The 18,752-nt window shown below is 35.6% G+C and overlaps 1 protein-coding gene across 1 annotated transcript; it reads right to left on the reverse strand.

The window, feature by feature from the left end:
• Nucleotides 1-10,718: 10,718 nt before the first annotated feature.
• ZPBP2 (zona pellucida binding protein 2) lies at nt 10,719-16,763 on the reverse strand. Its single transcript, XM_015599156.1, is given in 8 exon segments — nt 10,719-11,087; nt 11,685-11,865; nt 12,820-12,902; nt 13,465-13,683; nt 14,300-14,461; nt 15,109-15,234; nt 16,363-16,428; nt 16,565-16,763. Coding segments are annotated over 8 exon segments (1,056 nt in total). The 5' UTR covers nt 16,614-16,763; the 3' UTR covers nt 10,719-10,917.
• Nucleotides 16,764-18,752: the final 1,989 nt, after the last annotated feature.

Consider the following 18,752-nt stretch of genomic DNA (forward strand, 5'->3'; position numbering starts at 1 on the left):
ATGCCCAGGCCCTGGTACTCATGCTATGCTAAGTGTTTGGCTGGGAGCAGTCCAGGGAAGCTTGACTTCAGGAGGTAGAGCTACAGGGCAGCAGCCAGAGGTTCTCAGTTGACTATGCTTCCCGTGGCAGGCAATCCTAAAGAAAATCTGAGTGGTTATGTATGTACTGTATGATTCCATTTATATGAGGCTTAAGAATGGGCAATGGTGATAGAAGTCGAAATAGTGGTTATCTTAATGGGGACAGTATTGACTGGGAAGGGGCAGAAGGGAATCTGTGGGGTGCTGTAAATATATAAAGATTCACTAAGCTAACATTTAAGATCAGTATGCCTTACTTTATTACATATCAATAAAAAAAATTTTTTTAAAAGTATAGTGTATGATTCCATGTGAAAAACAAGCAAAACTATATGATGGTGGTACATGTCAGAATGGTGGGGGCAGTATTGCCTGGAAAGGGGTACGAAGGAATCTTTGGCACTGGAAATATTTTAATATCTTGATCTGGATAGTAGTTATGTGTAAACATTTATTAAGCTATACACTTAAGATATGGGCACTTTAGTTTTTTTTTACCTTGATAAAAATTTTAATTTAAAAACATAATATATGCACATGAAAACATTAGAACAGTGCAGAAGAATATATATAAAAATATTGAGTTTCCTCTCAAACTCCTTCACCCTTTAACCTAGTCCCATTTTCTTGAGGCAGTCATATTAACAGTTTTAGTTTTTCTATTTGTTACTATTACAACTAAAAATGATATTCTTATATTTGTCCTTGATTTATGAATTTTAGATAGTATTTATTGACTCCCCAATAATAAGGATGAATATTAGGAAAAACAGACATTGAACAAAAAATTCTAAGTTGGAAGAGTGTTATAAAAAAAATGCAGGGTATTATGACAGTGTTTAATAAAAGGTAATAAGGTCGTCTCCTCTGACCTCTGACATTGTCCCTTTCCCTCTTCCTTAAACTAATTCCAGCCACGCCAAACTATTAGTCTTTTATTTGAACATGCCATATACTTTTACAATGACATGCTTTTTAAAAATACAGGTTGCACTCTCCCTCTTCCTGGATTACCTTCCCCCACCTTATCTATCCTTTAAGCTGTGGCTCAAATATCACTTTTTCAGTAGTCAACCCAGTTTCCCAAAGAATTTGGTTTCTTCTTCCTCTGTATGGCTCATAGCTATAAGAGAGATTAAACTGACCCAGAAACTTGAGGCTCATATTCAATCTGCCGATTTTTCTCTTCTCATCTCACATTCTGATTCCAGAGTAGAGTTCAATACATTGATTGCATATGTCTGAAGGAATTTTCTGTTCCAGCTGTTGAAACTGGTGATAGAGATAACTTCGAAATGGGGACAGTTGGGATAGTCATTATTTGAGCTTGGAGGGATGTGGGAGATTCTACTAACTCCTTCTTCAGAACCTTTAGCCCAAGCAATAACCCCTTCGGATAGTTTCTGTATCTCTCCAGGCTGAAGTTAGAGACCCTTAAACACACTGTGCTTACCTCTGTTGGGAAGGAAGCCATTTTGGAAAAATGCTAGTTAAGCTACCTCGAGACAGGTAAGATCTTGTGGAGCTGGATGTCAACAGGTCTTGGAGAAGGGGGAAACTACTTTGCAAGAAACATATTGAAGAATTTATTGATTTTGCTCTTAAGATAGAGGAAAGGGACACTGAAAGGAGAGAGAATGGAGGAGAGAAGCACAAGCAAGGTGGAGAAAGGCTAAGACTGGGCGAGGTACAAAAAACTTCTAGATTTGAGATAGGTGAAGGGCATCCAAGAATAGTGGTGCCAAACTTGTTTCTGGTAATAGTAACCTAGGTTATTTGCTCTCCCATGGAAAACAATTTAAAATGCTGGATAACTTTAAAACATTCACAAAAAGCATCTAACTGCAGAAAAGATAAAGGAACTCTAGCCAAAATATAAGTGAAAAGGAGACCCAGGGAGATAAGTGAAGTATCAGAATACTAATATAATTTTACCCCAGGTGAAGGAGGTTGAGACTTACAAATCCAGACAAGCTGGGGCTTCAGTTTGGCCAGTCTTGTGTATTGATGAGTTCAGAAGTCAAGGCCAAGGATCCACCCAAGGTGTGGAGTCTAATAATCTCAAAGGGCTACATCATTAAGATAACGGTGAATCATCAGTAAACCCATAGCTCTTGCCTCTCCTGCAGGCTCTTGGTATTGAGTGAAGAAGTTTTAAAAAAGGAAAGAAAAAAGTTCTGAAATACTGTGGCCATAGGCTAGTCTTTTCACAAAACAGCCTAGATGTGCATCATCTGGGTGTTTCAGAGTATTTCAAATTGCAAACTTAAGTTTGTGAGGGAATAGGATTGGTTGTGCCACCAGATGCCTGTTAGAACCAAACACAAGTCTTCCTTGGAGAAAGTTATTTTCATTTCCACAAATAATGTTTGAAGGACAATGAGTGATTCCCAGTAAAAAATAACAAAGCATACAAGAAAATGACTCCATGAGCAAGAATAAGCAGAAACAACAAACAGCTCAGACAGAGATTCTCATGCGTAAATAGACATCTGATATATGGGAGAAATATCATTGCAGATTAGTGGGGAACAGCTAGACACCTCAAAAAATGGTTCAAGACAACTGGGTAACCACATGGATAAAAAATGAAAGTTGATCCCTACAACACAGCATATATCAAAATTCCAGGTGGATTTTAGATCTAAATGCGAAAGATAAAACTATATTAACATTAAAAACTTTTGTTTACCAAAAGATATCATAAAGAAGTGAAAAGACAAACCATAGTGTTGGAAAAGATTTAAAACATGTAACTTACAAAGCAATAGTATAGGGAGCTTGTACAAATCAATAAAAAAAAAGATGACTCGAGAAAAACAGACAAAAGTATTCTATGTAATTTTTTTGGAAAAGAAAATCCTAATGGCTAAAAAACATATGAAATGATGATTAACCACATTAGTAAGCAGAGAAATAAAATTAAAATCACTATGAGATACCAATACTCACCATACTGGCAAAAGTTTAAAAATGATAATATCAAGTGTTGCTAAGTACCTGAAAAAATGAGAAGTTTCACACACTACCATTAAGAAGATAAATTAACACAACTACTTTGAGTAGCAGTTTGGCATTACAAATGGGAGATTTACCTACCCTATGACCCGAAAATTTGACTGCTAGGTAGAAACTCCAAAGAAACTTGTGCACGTGTGCATCACATAGAATATACTTTTAAGAATTTTTGTTAGTAGGATATTGTAACAGTCAAAAACTGGAAACAATTTGAATGTTCCCCAACAAAAGAATGGATAAACAAACCGTGGTATATTCACATAATAAAAGACTACTATACAGCAATGGATATAAATGAACTAATGTTACATGAGATTAATCTTTAAAAAGAATTGAAGCATAAAAGAATATATTCAATATGATTCTCTCCACATAATGTTCAAAAAATGGAGAAACTACAATATTTTAAAGAATCCACGCTTAGGTAGTAAAATACCAAGAAATTAGTATGAATCATCCTCTTTTGAGGAGGGATGATATGATCAGGTGCTGCGCATCGTAAATAAAAGTATATTTTAAAAAGTAATAGTAAATAAAAGCTTATTGATTAAATGCATACAACTTATGGTGAAAGCTGTGGATTCCTAGCTATGTAGAATCATGTCCTTAAAACATCATTAAAACATGTCAAAAGGCATACAAGCTAATGCTGTCTTAAAATTGTTGGTGTTTTATGATTTACAAATTTTTTTCATATAAATTATATAAAATTACTTTTTAAGAGAAGTTGAAACTGGTATTAGTTTTAACAGGGATGAGAAAACTGTCTTTGCCAAAGATATACTAGAAAATGATGGAGCCAGGAAGAGAATCAGAAAGCGAGAGTCTTTCTATTGTAGACTGCAGATATCTTACTCACTTGTTTTTCTCATTCAAGGGAAGCATGTCTTGGGAGATGCTTTAAAAAACATTGAATATTAGACTCAGGCCATAAGGAAAGAAGAGGGAAGCACACACACACATTATCCACTCTTAATTTAGTCTTTCCTCTGCATTTTAAAATTGATTGATTTCCTTGTGTTAGCCACATTCCAGAAAACTTCCACAAAAATGAGGTAGGATCCAGGAGCCTAAATTAGAGCTCTTCAGTCAAAGTTGTGTGACCCACATCTGCGGGGGGTAGGGAGGGGGGGAAGGACTTCAAGTTCATTTGGACTGAGGTGTGCTTCCTCTACCCTCCGAGTTGTATGCAATCTTCTCTATTCAATGGTTGATGGTTAAGAAACCACTTTTCTCTTTTTTTGCTTCCTGTTTCCTTATTGTCTTTATTTTCCAAATACCTTCATTACTGTTTCCAGATTCTGATACCAGATATCGATGTGTTAGCCTCAGATGATCCAAAGTGATGGTATAGTAATCTGTTTATCCAAACTCCATCTCACACATCTAGCACTCTGTCACTCTGGAACTATAATTTGGCACTAATCATGTTTCTGCAACCTCAGGGTCCTCCAGACCTACAAAATTCATTGTTGTGCTACAATAGCTGTCTGAAGTTATATTACTTTCTGTCAGCTATAACCTGACTCAGAAATACAAAAGTTCTTTCTTTGGCTACTTAATTTTCAGTTCTGAGGAATGGGTTATTGGTAAAATAATAAGCCTGCTATGACAAAGATAAGTTTCATTCTAGGCCACTGACACACACACACACAAACCTGGAAATGATGTTTTTCTCCGTTATTGTAACTTAAAAATTATTTTCTTGAGATCAGGTTGTTTTTGACTGTAAAACTATTTCCACTCATAGAGCTAAAGGTAGTCATGCTAATCTGTCAGTTTATCTATGCTCTTCCTTCTGAAAGACTGAAGAAGCTTATGAAATAGAAGGAGGAAGGCAAGAAGGGACCTGAGAAATAGTTATCAGATGCATAGGTTGTATGGTAAGAAAAGCTTTCCAAGGATGAACACAGTTAAAATGCAAATATGGCAGCAACCTAAAGGGTAAAAGGGCACTGGAGGACGAAAAACAAAATATAAAAGGAGAAAATAGCTCCCTGGCCTAGGAAAAAAGAAATTCACAAGCTCAAGAGCAGTGCCTACATTCTGTGGGATTTTCTAAGGAGAGGTGAAGAAAAGTCAAATCAGAGCTGACAGCATGAGAAAGCAGTGGTACTCAGTACCATTACTAGTTCACCCTTTAACCTGTTCGGTCAGTTTTCCCTTACTGGGGTCGGTTAAAATTTGTATTTTGTTGCACCTTATTTACCTAATGGGCACTTTCCCATAATACTTCGTTGTTTGAAGATCTCATATAAAATGTTAGGAATAGTTATTACCTGTTAAAACTTACTATGGAAGACAGAACACTTAGTAATTAAGAGCCTAGATTCTGGAGACTTCCAATGGTAACTCTATCACTTATTAGCTGTGTGAATTTAGGAAAATTGCTTCACAATTATGTGCCTCTGTTTGCATTCTATAAAACATGAAGAATTAAGAGTATCTACCTACAATGATTAACATGAGGACTATTGAATAAATAGATCAAAAACATTTAGAATAGTGCCTGGCACATATATGTGTCAGCTATTTGGGAGCACATGCAGCTTTCCCCTTGAACTCACCAGATGGTTCTGGTTCTACCTTCAAGACAGAGACATTTAATTCTTTAGGGGACAGAAGTTCCTCTTTAGAATCCTATCATTAAAATGTTCATATCCTATTTCTTGCTTTTATAAAATTCTGCTGTTTTAAAATGAGACATGCTATTAAAAATTGAAAAGAATAATACATTAGTCTATCTCAGGATAACATTATAATCATTAACCTGTATGCATGATTTTTTTATGCTGAAAGAATAAAACTGTCCAAACAACAGAGAATCATCTTTATTGGAATAGACACATATTCTAGTTGTGGATTTGCCTTCCATGCTTGTAATGCTTCTGCCAGTACTGTCACCAGTGGACTCAGAGTGCTTCATCCATCCTCATGGCATCCACATAGCATTATGTCTAATCAAAGAACTCACTTCACAGCAAAGGAAATGAAGCAATGGGCTCATAACCATGAAATTAAGTGGTCTTACCACATAGTCCATCATCCAGAAGCAATTGGCATAACTGAAAGGTGAAATGGGTTACTAAATCTTAGTTACAGACACCCTGAAATGAAGGGGTTCTGTTTTACGGGATGCAGTATATGCTTTGAATCAGAGACCAATATATAGTGTTGTCTCCCTTAGAGAGCCAGAATAGTCCAGGAATCAAAGGTGGAAGTGGGAGTGGATCTTCTATTACTTCTAAACATCTGCTTTTAGAAGTTTTGCTTCCAATCCTGGCAACTTTGAGTTCTACTGGTTTGGAGATCTTTGTCCCCAAGTGGCAGATGTTTCCACCTAGGGACACAATGGTCGCTCCCTAAATTGAAAAATGAGACTGCCACCTGGACATTTTGGGCTCCACATGCCACCGAGCCAATTGGCCAAAAAAGAAAGAAAGGGAAAAAAAAAGGGTGGCAGGTTGTTAATTTACTAGATAAAGTGATTGATCTTGATTACTAAGGGCAAATTGAACTGCTACACAATGGCAACAAGGAGGACCATGTCTGGAACTCAAGATATTCTCTGGGGTGCCTCTTAGTTCTTCTATGCCCAATGGTAAAAGTTGATGGAAAATTATGTAGCAACAACAATAAAAACAGGGTAAAACATGAATTCAAACCCTTTGGGGATGAAGGTTTTGGTTATTCCACCAGGTGAAGAATCCAAAGCAACTAAAGGCTAAGGGCAAGAAAAAGTATGAAATTAGTAGTTGAAGAAGATATCAATTAGAAACTCATGACCAATTACAGAAACATAGTTTTGCATATTTTCTCTTTTCTTGTTATATCATATGTCTATTTTAATATACTACCCATCTTCTTCCCCCTCTTTCCCATTTTTATTTCATATAAAAGTTGTTGGGAGTTAATTTTACAATTTAGCTTTAGGGAACAAAATGAGACTGTGACTAATCTGAGGAATAACACAGCTAGCAATAGCAACAATAACTTCTGGAACTATATGCCTCCATATTTTGGAGAAATGGTGAATGCTTGTAAGATGGATAACCTTACTAGCCAATTTGTAGGTAAAAATATAAAATTGCTTTGTCAATGTACAAGAGTTCAAATGTGTGTAGAAAGGTGCATATGGAAGCTGAGTAGCCAAAGGGTTGGACTGTGCCAGTTATCAATTTATTGCCTTTCTGCTCCAAATATATTCTTTTTGCTTGCTTTGTGAAAATGGATCTGGGCCTTGTAAATATTTAACTTTACCAGCTGGCACAATGTTAGTCAAAAGAAGATGCTGGAGAGACACCAGAGGAGGAAAGAAATTTTCTTCCTGGTTTTGGGCTGTTCCCTTGGCAGGCCCCTATAGCATGTGCAAAGTCTTCAGCATCCATATCCTACAGTGCATGGTGGCCAACAGCTTTGCCAGCAACCCTTCCTCCTCATGTGATTTTGCAGCACAATGAGAAATTTCCCCGTGAATAGCTTTTCTTGGCATCCTAAAGGATGGATCTCTTGAAAGTTCCAGAGGATGAATTTCCAGCATCTGTGACTTTTCTGCCTCCAGTGACCTGTAGTTATGCCCTCCTCATTAAGGTCTGGATTGCAGCCCTAGGAGATGGTGGCTCTTTTTTGGACACTCTATCTCAGTGCTAGTGGTAGTAGCTGTTCTTTTTATTTGCTATTCCTATATCCTTTAGGGTTCTCTTTACATCTTACTAGCCAATTTCTTGTTATTCTAATCCTGTTATAGTTAATAATTCTTTATATTAAACTTTTCCTGTTCAAATTACTTAGTGTTTTCTGTCTCCTGATTAGACCCTGACTGACACACATACCTATTATGTTAATAATAATACTAAATAACCCTAATAGTAAAACAAGGCAATATTACAAGAAAACGAAAACTACAGACCATTATGTCTCATGAACATAAATGTAAAAATTCTCAGTAGAATATCATCACATAAATCCAACAATGTATAAAAACAGTTACACACCATGACCAAAAGGATCTATTCTGAATATGCAAGGATGGTTCAACATTTGAAAATCAGTTGATGTCATTCATTGCATCAACAGGCTAAAGAAAAATCCTATGATCACATCAATAAATGCAGAAAAATCATTTGGAAAAATCCAATACCCATTCATGATAAAAACTCTCAGCAAACTAGGAATAGAGGGGAACTTTTTCAAATTGAAGAAGAACATCTATTTAAAAAACTGTAGTTTCACATCATATTGAATGGTGAGAAATTAGAATCTTTCTAAGATTAGGAACAAGGTAGGGATGTTCTCTCTCACCATTCCTTTTCAACACCATACAGGAAGTTCTAGATATTGCAATAAGTCAAGGAACTAAAAGATATACAGATTGAGCAGAAATAAAACTGTCTTTGTTCACAGATGATATGATTATCTATGCATAAAATCCCAAAGAATAGACAAAAAGCTTCCTGGAATTAATAAGTGGTTATAGTAAGGTCATAGAACAAATATGAGGTTAATATACAAAAGTCAATTGTCTTCCTAAATACCAGCAATGAATACCTGCAATTTGAAATTAAAAATACAGTATCATTTACATTCACACCTAAAATATTTAGGCATGAATCTAAGAATATATGTGCAAGGTCATATGAGGAAAACTATAAAGCTCTGATGAAATAAATTTAAAAAGATCTAAATAAATATATTTCATATTTCTCGATAGGAAGACTCAATAACGTTAAGATGTCAACTTTCCCCAATTTGATCTATAGATACAATGCGATTCTAACCAAATTCCTCGCAAGTTATTTTGTAGTTATCAACGAGATGATTCTAAAGTTTACATGGAAAGGCAAAAGATCCAGAATGACTAACACAATACTGAAGAAGAAAAACAAAGTCAGAAGACTGTTACTAACCAAATTTAAGACTTATTAAACACTAATCAAGACAATATATTGATAAAAGAATAGATGAATTGATAAATGGAGCGGAACAGAGAACCCGGACATAGACCTACACAAATGTGGTCAACAAATCTTTTATAAAGAAGCAAAGGCAATCCAGTGAAGAAAGACAGTTTTTTCAATGAATGATGTAGGAACTGGACATCCCCTTGCCAAAAAAAAACAACAACAACAACAAAAAAAGAATCTTGACACACAACTTACTTTTCACAAAAATTAATTCATCTTAGGCATAAACATAAAATACAAAACTATATAACTTCTAGAATACAACAGAAGAAACTCCAGATGACTTTGGGTTTGTTGATGAGTTTTTAGCTATGACACCAAAAGCACAATCCATGAAAAAAAATCAGTAAGTTGGACTTTACTAAAACTAAAAACTCCTTAGTGAAAGACACTGTTAAAAGAATGAAGAGAAAAGCCAATGAATAGTAGAAAATATCTGCAAAACACATCTGATAAAGAACTTGTACCTAAAATATACAAAAACTCTTAGAATTCAATGAGAATAAACAATCTAATTAAAAAATGGACAAAGATTAGACCCCTCACCAAAGAACATATACAGATGACAAATAAGCATATGAAAAGCTGCTCAGCATTGGATGTACTAGGAAATTTCCAATTAAAACAACAATGAAATACCACTACACCTGTTAAAATGGCCCAAATCCTAAAAATTGAAAATACCAAAAACTAGTGAGGATGAGGAGCCACAAGAACACTTTCATTGCTGATGGGAATGCAAAACGGTAAACCAATTTGGGAGACAGTTTGGCAGTTTCTTACAAAACTAAACATAGTCTTAACCATAAGTCCAGCGATCATGCTCCTAGGTATTTTCACAATTGAGTTGAAAACTTATGTCCACACAAAAACCTCCACACATATGTTTACAGAAGTTTTATTCATAATCATGGTTACACAAAAGTAACCAAGATGTCCTTCATACATCCATATGATGGAATATTATTCAGCAATAGAAATTTATCAAGTCATAAAAAGACATAGAGGAAACTTAAATGCATATTGCTAAGTGAAAGAAGCCAGTCTGAAAATTTTACATAATGTAAAGGCAAAATTAGAGACAGTAAAAAGCTCAGTGGTTGTCAAGTTCTCTAGGGTAAGGGAGAGAGATGAATAAGTAAAGCACAGGGGCTTTGTAGGGTAGTGAAACTATTCTCTATGAAACTGTAAAGATGGACACATGTCATTATGTATTTGTGGAAAATCATAGAACTGTAAAACACAAAGAGTAAATCTTAATGTAAATTATAAACTATAGTTAATAATAATATAGCAACATTGGTTCATTAATTGTAACAAATGTATCACACTAATGCAAAATGTCAATAATAGGGGAAACTGGGGAGGGGTGAGGGTGTGGGCTAGAGTGGATAGATGAACTCTATATATCTGCTCAATTATTCTATAAATCTAAAACTACTAAAAAAATTCTATTAATTATTTAAAACTAAAAGCAAAAGGACTAAAAGAGAACTTTTTAGGATCTCATTAAAATATATATATATGCCTTTATATGAGTTATATATAATAGCAAACAAATTAATATATGGAAAGTATGAAGTTTTTTTATTATATTATACTTTGCTACTCTTCTTGACCTTAATATAGTCTTAGGTACAGAGTGACAGATTTAGATTGTAAACAACAAAACATATTTCATTAAAAATCATCCACTAATACTTACACTTTCCTTTGTACACTGAAGATATTAAATGCCTTCTTAGAAATGTCATGTCAACTATCTTTTTAAAGTTCCTAAATGTATGTTTTCCAATATTTTGGTCTTACTGATCTTACTTAATGGAACTATGATATTCTGGGATGTGAACAAATCTTATGTTCCCCACTTCCACAAGCTAGTAACAATGCTTTCACCTCTAGTCTTCATACTGTGATTTTTGTTTGAAGTTTATGGGCAAGATTTAGCTCCATAGGTACGGATGGAAATGCAGGTCTGACAAGTAACATCAACATCAGGACTAAAAGTCCCAGGACTACAAACCACTGCAGAGGAAAACACATGGAATAGATTATTATAATTTCAGTTAGAGATATTTTATACCAAAAATATAAATCTGCCTTCAATATTACACCATTTCTATAACTATGTTATACTAAATAATGTTCAGCCAATTAAGTTGTGGAAGATTATTTATGAGTTTCAAATGCTGTAATTTGATTATCTTAAAGGCAAGAGAAAGTTAGAATTCCAATTATTTTTTCCAATAGTATCAGCATTTTATAGTACCTTCAGTAGCGCCCCATTTGTGAGTTCTTATTTCTAGTTTTCTAGTTTCTATTTCCAATCCTGTTTTCTAGGTAGGATGGACCATTCTGTTTTCTTTCACAGTCTAGTAGCTTAAGTGAGAACACTACAGAAATGTTTTGTAATATAAAAGAGTACATTAAGAAGCTTTAATATACATGAAAATAATTACATTTAGAAATTTAGGCTTTGAATTTTTACTTCCTTTTAGCTAAACATAATTTTTTTGTAAGAGGATCACTATAAAAATCCAATTCAATTATCCTAAGTGAATTGCTCATCTATTCTTTTGACTACATAACCTAAATATTTAGATATTTATATGTTATAATTACCGCAACAGGTAGCGCAATTACTGTGTAGACCTTCATTTTTCCCAAAGCCTGGACGACAGCTATCCATACGTATTACTTGAAAACTGTGGTCCACAAAATGCATAGCTGGTATAGTTTTATTAAAGTCATGGTAGAAAATATTTGCTTGGCTCCGGAAAAATTCTTCTATTCGATCTCTTGCCTAAGATTTAAAAATACCAGGGAAGTACAATGACTAAACTGTAAACCAGTTTCTCCTCTTGTATCGGAGGCAATGAAATGTAGTATAAGCACGCCATCCATGCTTTACACAGCAGATGAATTCCGGAAAAGTTGTGTGTCAATACTAAAATTAGTCTAGCCTTGACTTTATCAATTTTTGTCAATTCATATGTACAATGGTTAAGAAAAATTAAACTGAAGTTAAAAAACATATTTTGAATTATTTGCAGCATGTCTATTCCATTTGTAGATAACTGGAAATTCATTATTTCTAATTCCAAAGAGCCAAGCAAAATTGAAACTAAAACTTTAATCAGCATTACAAACTAGTGATGTAAATTTTATTTTTTGAGCATAGTTTAATAAGGACTAATATTAGTGCTTTCCATAAGTCATGCACAAAAAAAGTGTATGGGCTCAAAAACCAGGAGAGTGAAGGAATTTTTTTAGACTATGTCCGAGGACATAGCCGCCGAGGATGGCTGTGGAGACAGCAAGTATTATGGCCAGCATAGATGTGGTTTCGGAAGAACCACTGCTTTAGCCTAGAATGATATGATTGGGAGATTGTTCTTCAAGCTGCTGCTTAGTTAACATTTGAGGAACAAAGACCAAGGATCCATCCTTCATAGAAAAATACGGGGAGCTATACAATAGTTCAGATGTACTATTACAAAACAAAGCATACTGAAATAGCCAAGACTCTCACAATCTCATTTTAAATTACTAAAGCGGAAAATCAAAAACTTTATATATATGTATTTTTTTTTAAAAAAAGTAATTTAAATCTACTTGCTTAGAACAGCTTTATTATTGATAAAATATTCACAACATGGAGAGATTTTTGAAGAAACTTTTTAATAAAGTAGTTACAAAATTTTTAAATAGCTTTATTGACTATTTGAATACTTTCCCCTTACAATTAAATTCTCACCTGGAGGATATTATGATTAGTGACATCTTCACAATCAATAGTATCACTGCATGCACCTTTCCACCCTGGTGCAAAAGGATTAACTAGAGAGGGAAAAATGATATCTTCACAAAAGGATTCTAAAAAGTTCCAAACATTCCAATAAAGCTCAAAATGCTGAATTCAGTATGAATGGGTGCATGTGTTTAATCTATCTAATCCCAGTAATAAAGTAAGGTGCACAATGTTTATAATTTATACGTTATGATTTCACTCCATCTGGGGGCTAATGGAAGTAACTACAAGGCTTTAAAATGAATAGAAGTAAATTTGGTTTGATTACTTTTAGGAAATTTTCAAAAACACTATTTAAAATTCTATAAGATGTTAAATATTAGCTGCATAGTTAAAGGCCATATTTATAAAATAATATTGACTTCTAAAAAATAAGCAGCAGTATACCATAGTTGTAGGTAAAATAATTAATGTGTTAATTTTTTAAACTATAACCAGGCTAAGACCAACAATATATTTTAGTGCTTACACAAACAAACATTTAAGGCCTACTATTTGTAAGATATCTCACAATAATATGGTAATTAATTTTGTAATCTCTCATGGTTCAAGATTAAACTCATAAAATTAAAGTAAAAAAAATTGTTTTACCTTGAAAGGCTATAAATAGCTCATTTAGGAGGCCATGTTTTGGAAGTTTAACAAAATGGCATTTATATGATGGTTCTACGATTTGGCACGACAAATCAGAGATTAAGTTATCCAAGATTTTCTTCAGCACTCTAAAAAGCAAGTCATTATATCTTCCTACACAAGACTTTGTGGTAAAACGTACAGCCATCTGATATGAATAATCTGGTTCCCGATAGGCTTAAAAAATAAATGAGAAAACAATTGTGCCTAGCATTTTCTCTACAAAACAATTTTAAAATAATATAGAATATTAAATCCATCAATCTTGAAAAATCAGCAGAGAAATTTAACTTACCCAATGTTTTATAACTTTGTCCTCACAAAAAAATATTAAATAACTTTAATGAAAAAGATTATTTTCATTTGATATGTTATCAACTCAGTTCAAGAGAAGAAATAGCTTCTATGGGCTAGCTATGTAGATAAGTTAACAATATCAAAACATAAGATTTGGGGGACAAGGGTCTTAATTTGCAGAAAGTGTCATTGTTATGAAAAAGAACGTTAATTTGCTTTTATAGAATTAAACATAAGTTTTTAAGATACCTGGCAAAATTGTAATAAAGTGAATTGTGCTTGCATACATAGACAGTGGGATGTGGGAGGCTGAAAGAAGATTGTTTAGGATACACTATCTTGATGTCAATTTAAGAGTTTGCCTGGTCAGATACACCCAAAATACTTAATAAATCATAATGATTATATATAACAGACTCATTTTCACTAATGAAATCATACACTTAATTCTGATCCAAACTAAATGTATTAAATTAAAATGTTCCTATATTCTCACCAAAGAGCATAAAGTCATATCTCTGCTTTACCATCTTTTCTTCTTGGGTTTGTGCTTTGATAGTCTTATAAGAAAGAGTACATGTGTAAAGTCCTGACAGAGGCTCCAGAAAATCTTTCACCATCAGCTTTCCTGTTTTAGTTTTATTTATTCGATAATTTGCTAAAGAAAAATAGTAAATTACTTGATTATTTAACATATAACAATTCAAGCATTATTTAGTCAACTTGGGGTTACAAATAAATTTAAAAATTTAAAAATTAATGAACTATTTTAACTTAAAAATTCAACAAAATCTTAATTCTGTCATATTACTTTATGGAAAACAACATGTGATAAGTACATTTTTGAAGCAGATATTGGTTTTAATTCATTTCTTGACATCTAATTTCCATTGGTTTATGCCAGTAATTCAGTAAATGAAATTATACCGCTCTGCAGTACTATACAATTTCTTCACATGAGACAGAGATAATGCTTATAATCCAAGATACTCCTCTAATATCAAGAAAAATTACATATTAGATTACTTCATCTCTTATTACTCGTTCTACAAGGATAAATTTTGGGTTTTTAAAAATTTTTTGAACCAATACAACTCTGGGAAGTAGGGTGCAAAGCTACTGCTTCAGTTTTTGCAAAAGGAGAAAAAATAAGGCACAGACCAAGGTATATCATGACTTGTCTAAATATGGAGCAAGTGAAACTGCAATTAAAATTAAATTTCAATTTTTCATTCCAATAAGTGACAGTGCTTTCCTAAAAAATGTTCACATCATTAAAAAAGGTATTCAAATTAAATAATTTACCTGTTAATGGCTTTTCATTAGGCCCAATCCATCGGTAGGTGGGATCCACTGTTTCTATTTCAGCATGTTTTAAATCCATACAGACAAGGATTGGACTATGATGATGTAATTTTACATATATTTTCACTGTGACAAAATAAAGTAATATATAACTACATTACACAGCAAAATTAAGAAATGCACATTTACCATTTTGTTCCTAAGATATTGAGTAGTTCTTTTTGGATTTCACTTTTTTAAAAATCAGCATATTATTATAACATTTAGAATGCTAAGGTCCTTTTTGCTTCTCATGAGTTTTTTAAATCTAGACTACTAGTCGATTTTTTCTGTGATATTATAGTTTTGTTTATAAAAATGTACATGATACATTTAGAAGTTAACTTTAATGTATAGTTTGAGAACTCACTATAATCAATTTTCTGAAGGGTTAGTGGAATCAATTTAAAGATCAGAAAAGCACTTGGGCTTGGTTGTAAAACTACTTTAAAGATGATCATTGTCACCCCTGAGGGAAACCTTATATTTAACTATGTCCTTTGTTGGGAACAATAATTAAGCCTATAATGGGGCATAGGAGGAAGATTTTCTGCAATTATTTGTTCCAGATTTGGAAGCAGCAATAATCTGCCTGGAACCAATGCAGTCCCATGAGATATTTTAAAACCTACTGAATGCCAGGCTCCGAAATTATAAAGAAGACACTCTCCTACAATTTGGTAGTGGCGGGGCTGGATAGGGCTTCAAACATGGAGAGATTCCAAGCATGACAAATGCTATGAACTGGATCAAAATTATCTAGTTAGCTATGTGACTAATTTTCCTTGGGAAAGTTTCATCATAGTGATAGGGGACATTTGAGTTGAGCCTTAAAAGATGTGCAGTTCTTACACTTAACAAGGGGAGGGATAAGGAAGTTCCAAACAGAGAAACTTCCAGTCTTGGAAATTACTCCTCTGAGTGGGCCTGGCACGATGCGAAGCAGCAGAGACGCCTGGAAGTGAGGGGCATCAGAGAAACAGACTTGGTTGAGTCCTAGCTCCTTACAAGCTGTGAGGCTTTAGGCAAGGTGATACAACTAAGGCGCAGTAGGGTCGCTGGAAGGATGAAACGATGCAACCTTCAGGAAGTGCGGAGCACGCGGCAGACGGTCTACAATCATTCGCTCCCTTTCCCTCCGCGGGAAGAACCTTAGCAGGTCCACGGCACCCGGCTCTTCTGACAGACTTGTGCGTGTGAAGAGGTCCTTATTACCTGGGTGTCCTGGCTTGCCATAAATGAAGCCTTTCTTAGTGCTTTCGGAAGAACGCTGCCATCCAACTGCGGAGAAAAGAAAACACTGAGTTTTTAGGTAGAAGAGGAGCCAGGGCTCAGAGTGGGGGAAGGCGGGGCAAAGCAGAGGAAGCAGGACCGGCAAGAGGGGAGAGGCCTGGGGGGCCGGCGGGAGGCACCCCACCTCCTGTCAGGTACCAGAGCACCGCGGAGAGTAGGACCCACGCTCGCATCACGTCTCAGGGGCTAGCGTCGCGGGAGGCGTCGAGGGGCGGGCTCCTTCCTACCTCAGCCCCGGCCCAGCGCCTCCCCATCTCTCCTCCACAGAGCGGAGCAAACCGCCGGGGTCGGCAACCCTACCGGTCGGTCGCTACCGCGGGAGCGGACGCGTAGGAGAGCGCGCGCGTGCTCCCGAGGCTTGCCGGCCGGGCGAGATGAGCAGGCTCTGCGCTCCAGAGCGGGCGGCCAACGCCCCGCCCCCTCGCACGCACGCGGCCGTCGTCGTGGGGTTGCTTCGCGCCTCCCGTCTGGCGCCATTTTCCCGCGCTCTTGGCGTCTTAGTTCCCTGAGCAACCCGTGTAAGAAAATAGTAAAGAAAAAGAACCAAAGGCTTGGCATTTCGGTAACTTCTTTAGTCTAGGGCCTGATGAAAGCAACGAGAGGAACACCGCGGGTCTCAAATACGGCGGCGTACGGGTAGGGCGAGTGGGGGATACCATTACCTCAGGACGGGAGGAGGGGAAGCTTGTGAGAATTTCCTCACAGGAAGCAGAGCCCCCGCGTGGGCATTTCCTATGCTTTTCTTCTCCTGAACTGTCTGAAACTGTACACAACCTTTTTCAAACTCTTACACCCAGTTTTTACCTAACTGCACTCTTCTACCCGCAAAACAATCTAAAGAACCACTAGAGCGCAAACAAGGTGTCTGCAGGTCTTCCCACTCTAGGAGGAACATTTGATCTTCATTATCGACTTCAAGTATCACGCGACATTCAGAGACCCTGCATGCAAATTTCTCTAGGGTTGTGTAGCAACCTTGCTTTTAGAAAAGAGGCCCTATTGAAAGGCAAGATCCCCAAATCTGCTATTCCTGTGGAGATAGTTGAGAAGATTAGAGAGCTCCAAAAGAGACCATTCCCTGCGTCTTTTATGGTTCCTTCCTGGCTACTAATTTGGTGGCCTGAAAGGCCCTGTGTGTTGTCTTTTTCTTAGCAGTGGGACACCCTCAGTCGTGGTTTTGAGTAGGCTGGTGGGTAGAGAGCCCAAGGTTCAGACAGGGTGCAGAATGATTATTTGGGGTGAGATCAAGAGGGTTTTTTTTTTTATTTTTTTCAGTTTTATTTCCTTCGAGCCGAGTCAGTACTAGGACTATCTCAGATGGTCCGCGAGCAACCTTTGTCAGTGATTTCATTTTTAGTCACTGTTAATTTTACCTACATAGCATAAGCGATGAAATGTGATTCAGTGAGTCAGATCCACCCATGTCAGTTACTATGTCTAGATTTTTCATTTAGCCTCAACTGTTCTCTTCTAAATGTGATGATAAGACAAATTCAGGCATTGTATTGGATTCCCTAGAAGTTGATATCATTCCGGTTTTAGTCAAAGTACATTATAAATCCAGTGTTTTATTAGCTTCCCAGTTATAAGTAATTGATCCTTGTAAATCCTGTGATAATAGGATTTGAATACTATAAGAAGGAACTTAACCAAATAAGTAGTAGATGGTTGTTGAAAGTACCCATCCACTTTCAAAATAAACTTTTAATTTTAGAACAGTTTTAAATTTACAAAAAAATTGCCAGGATAGTACAGAATTTTCATGTACTCCCACTGAGTTTTCCTTACTGTTGACATCTTACATTAGTGTGTTACATTTCTCACAATTAATGAACCAATATTGATACATTACTATTAAAGAAAGTCTATGCTTTATTCAGGTTTCCTTAATTTATAGCTAATGTCCTTTTTCTGCTACAGGATTACATTCCACCTGGCATGGCACATTTAGTCATCATGTCTCCTTAGGTTCCTCTGGGCTGTAACAGTTTCTTAAACATTTCTTGTTTTTAATGATCTTGACAGTTAATGACAGTTTTGATGGCATTGGTGTGACCTAAATTGATCAGGCACTTTGCAGAATGCCTCTCTGTTGGAATTTGTCTGTTTTTCTCTTTATTAGACTAGGGTTGTCTTTTTGGGAAGCGTAAGACTACAGAGGTAAAATGCCATTCTCATCATATCAAGTGTACATTCTATCAACATGCCCTATCACTGTTAATATTACCTTAATCGCCTGACTGAAGTAGTGTTTGTCAGCTTTCTCTACTGTAAAGTTACTCCCCCCACTCTTTTCAAACTGTACTATTTGG

Source organism: Pteropus alecto, unplaced genomic scaffold (genome assembly GCF_000325575.1).
Source record: "Pteropus alecto unplaced genomic scaffold, ASM32557v1 scaffold98, whole genome shotgun sequence".
In the NCBI taxonomy this organism is placed as follows: domain Eukaryota; kingdom Metazoa; phylum Chordata; class Mammalia; order Chiroptera; family Pteropodidae; genus Pteropus; species Pteropus alecto.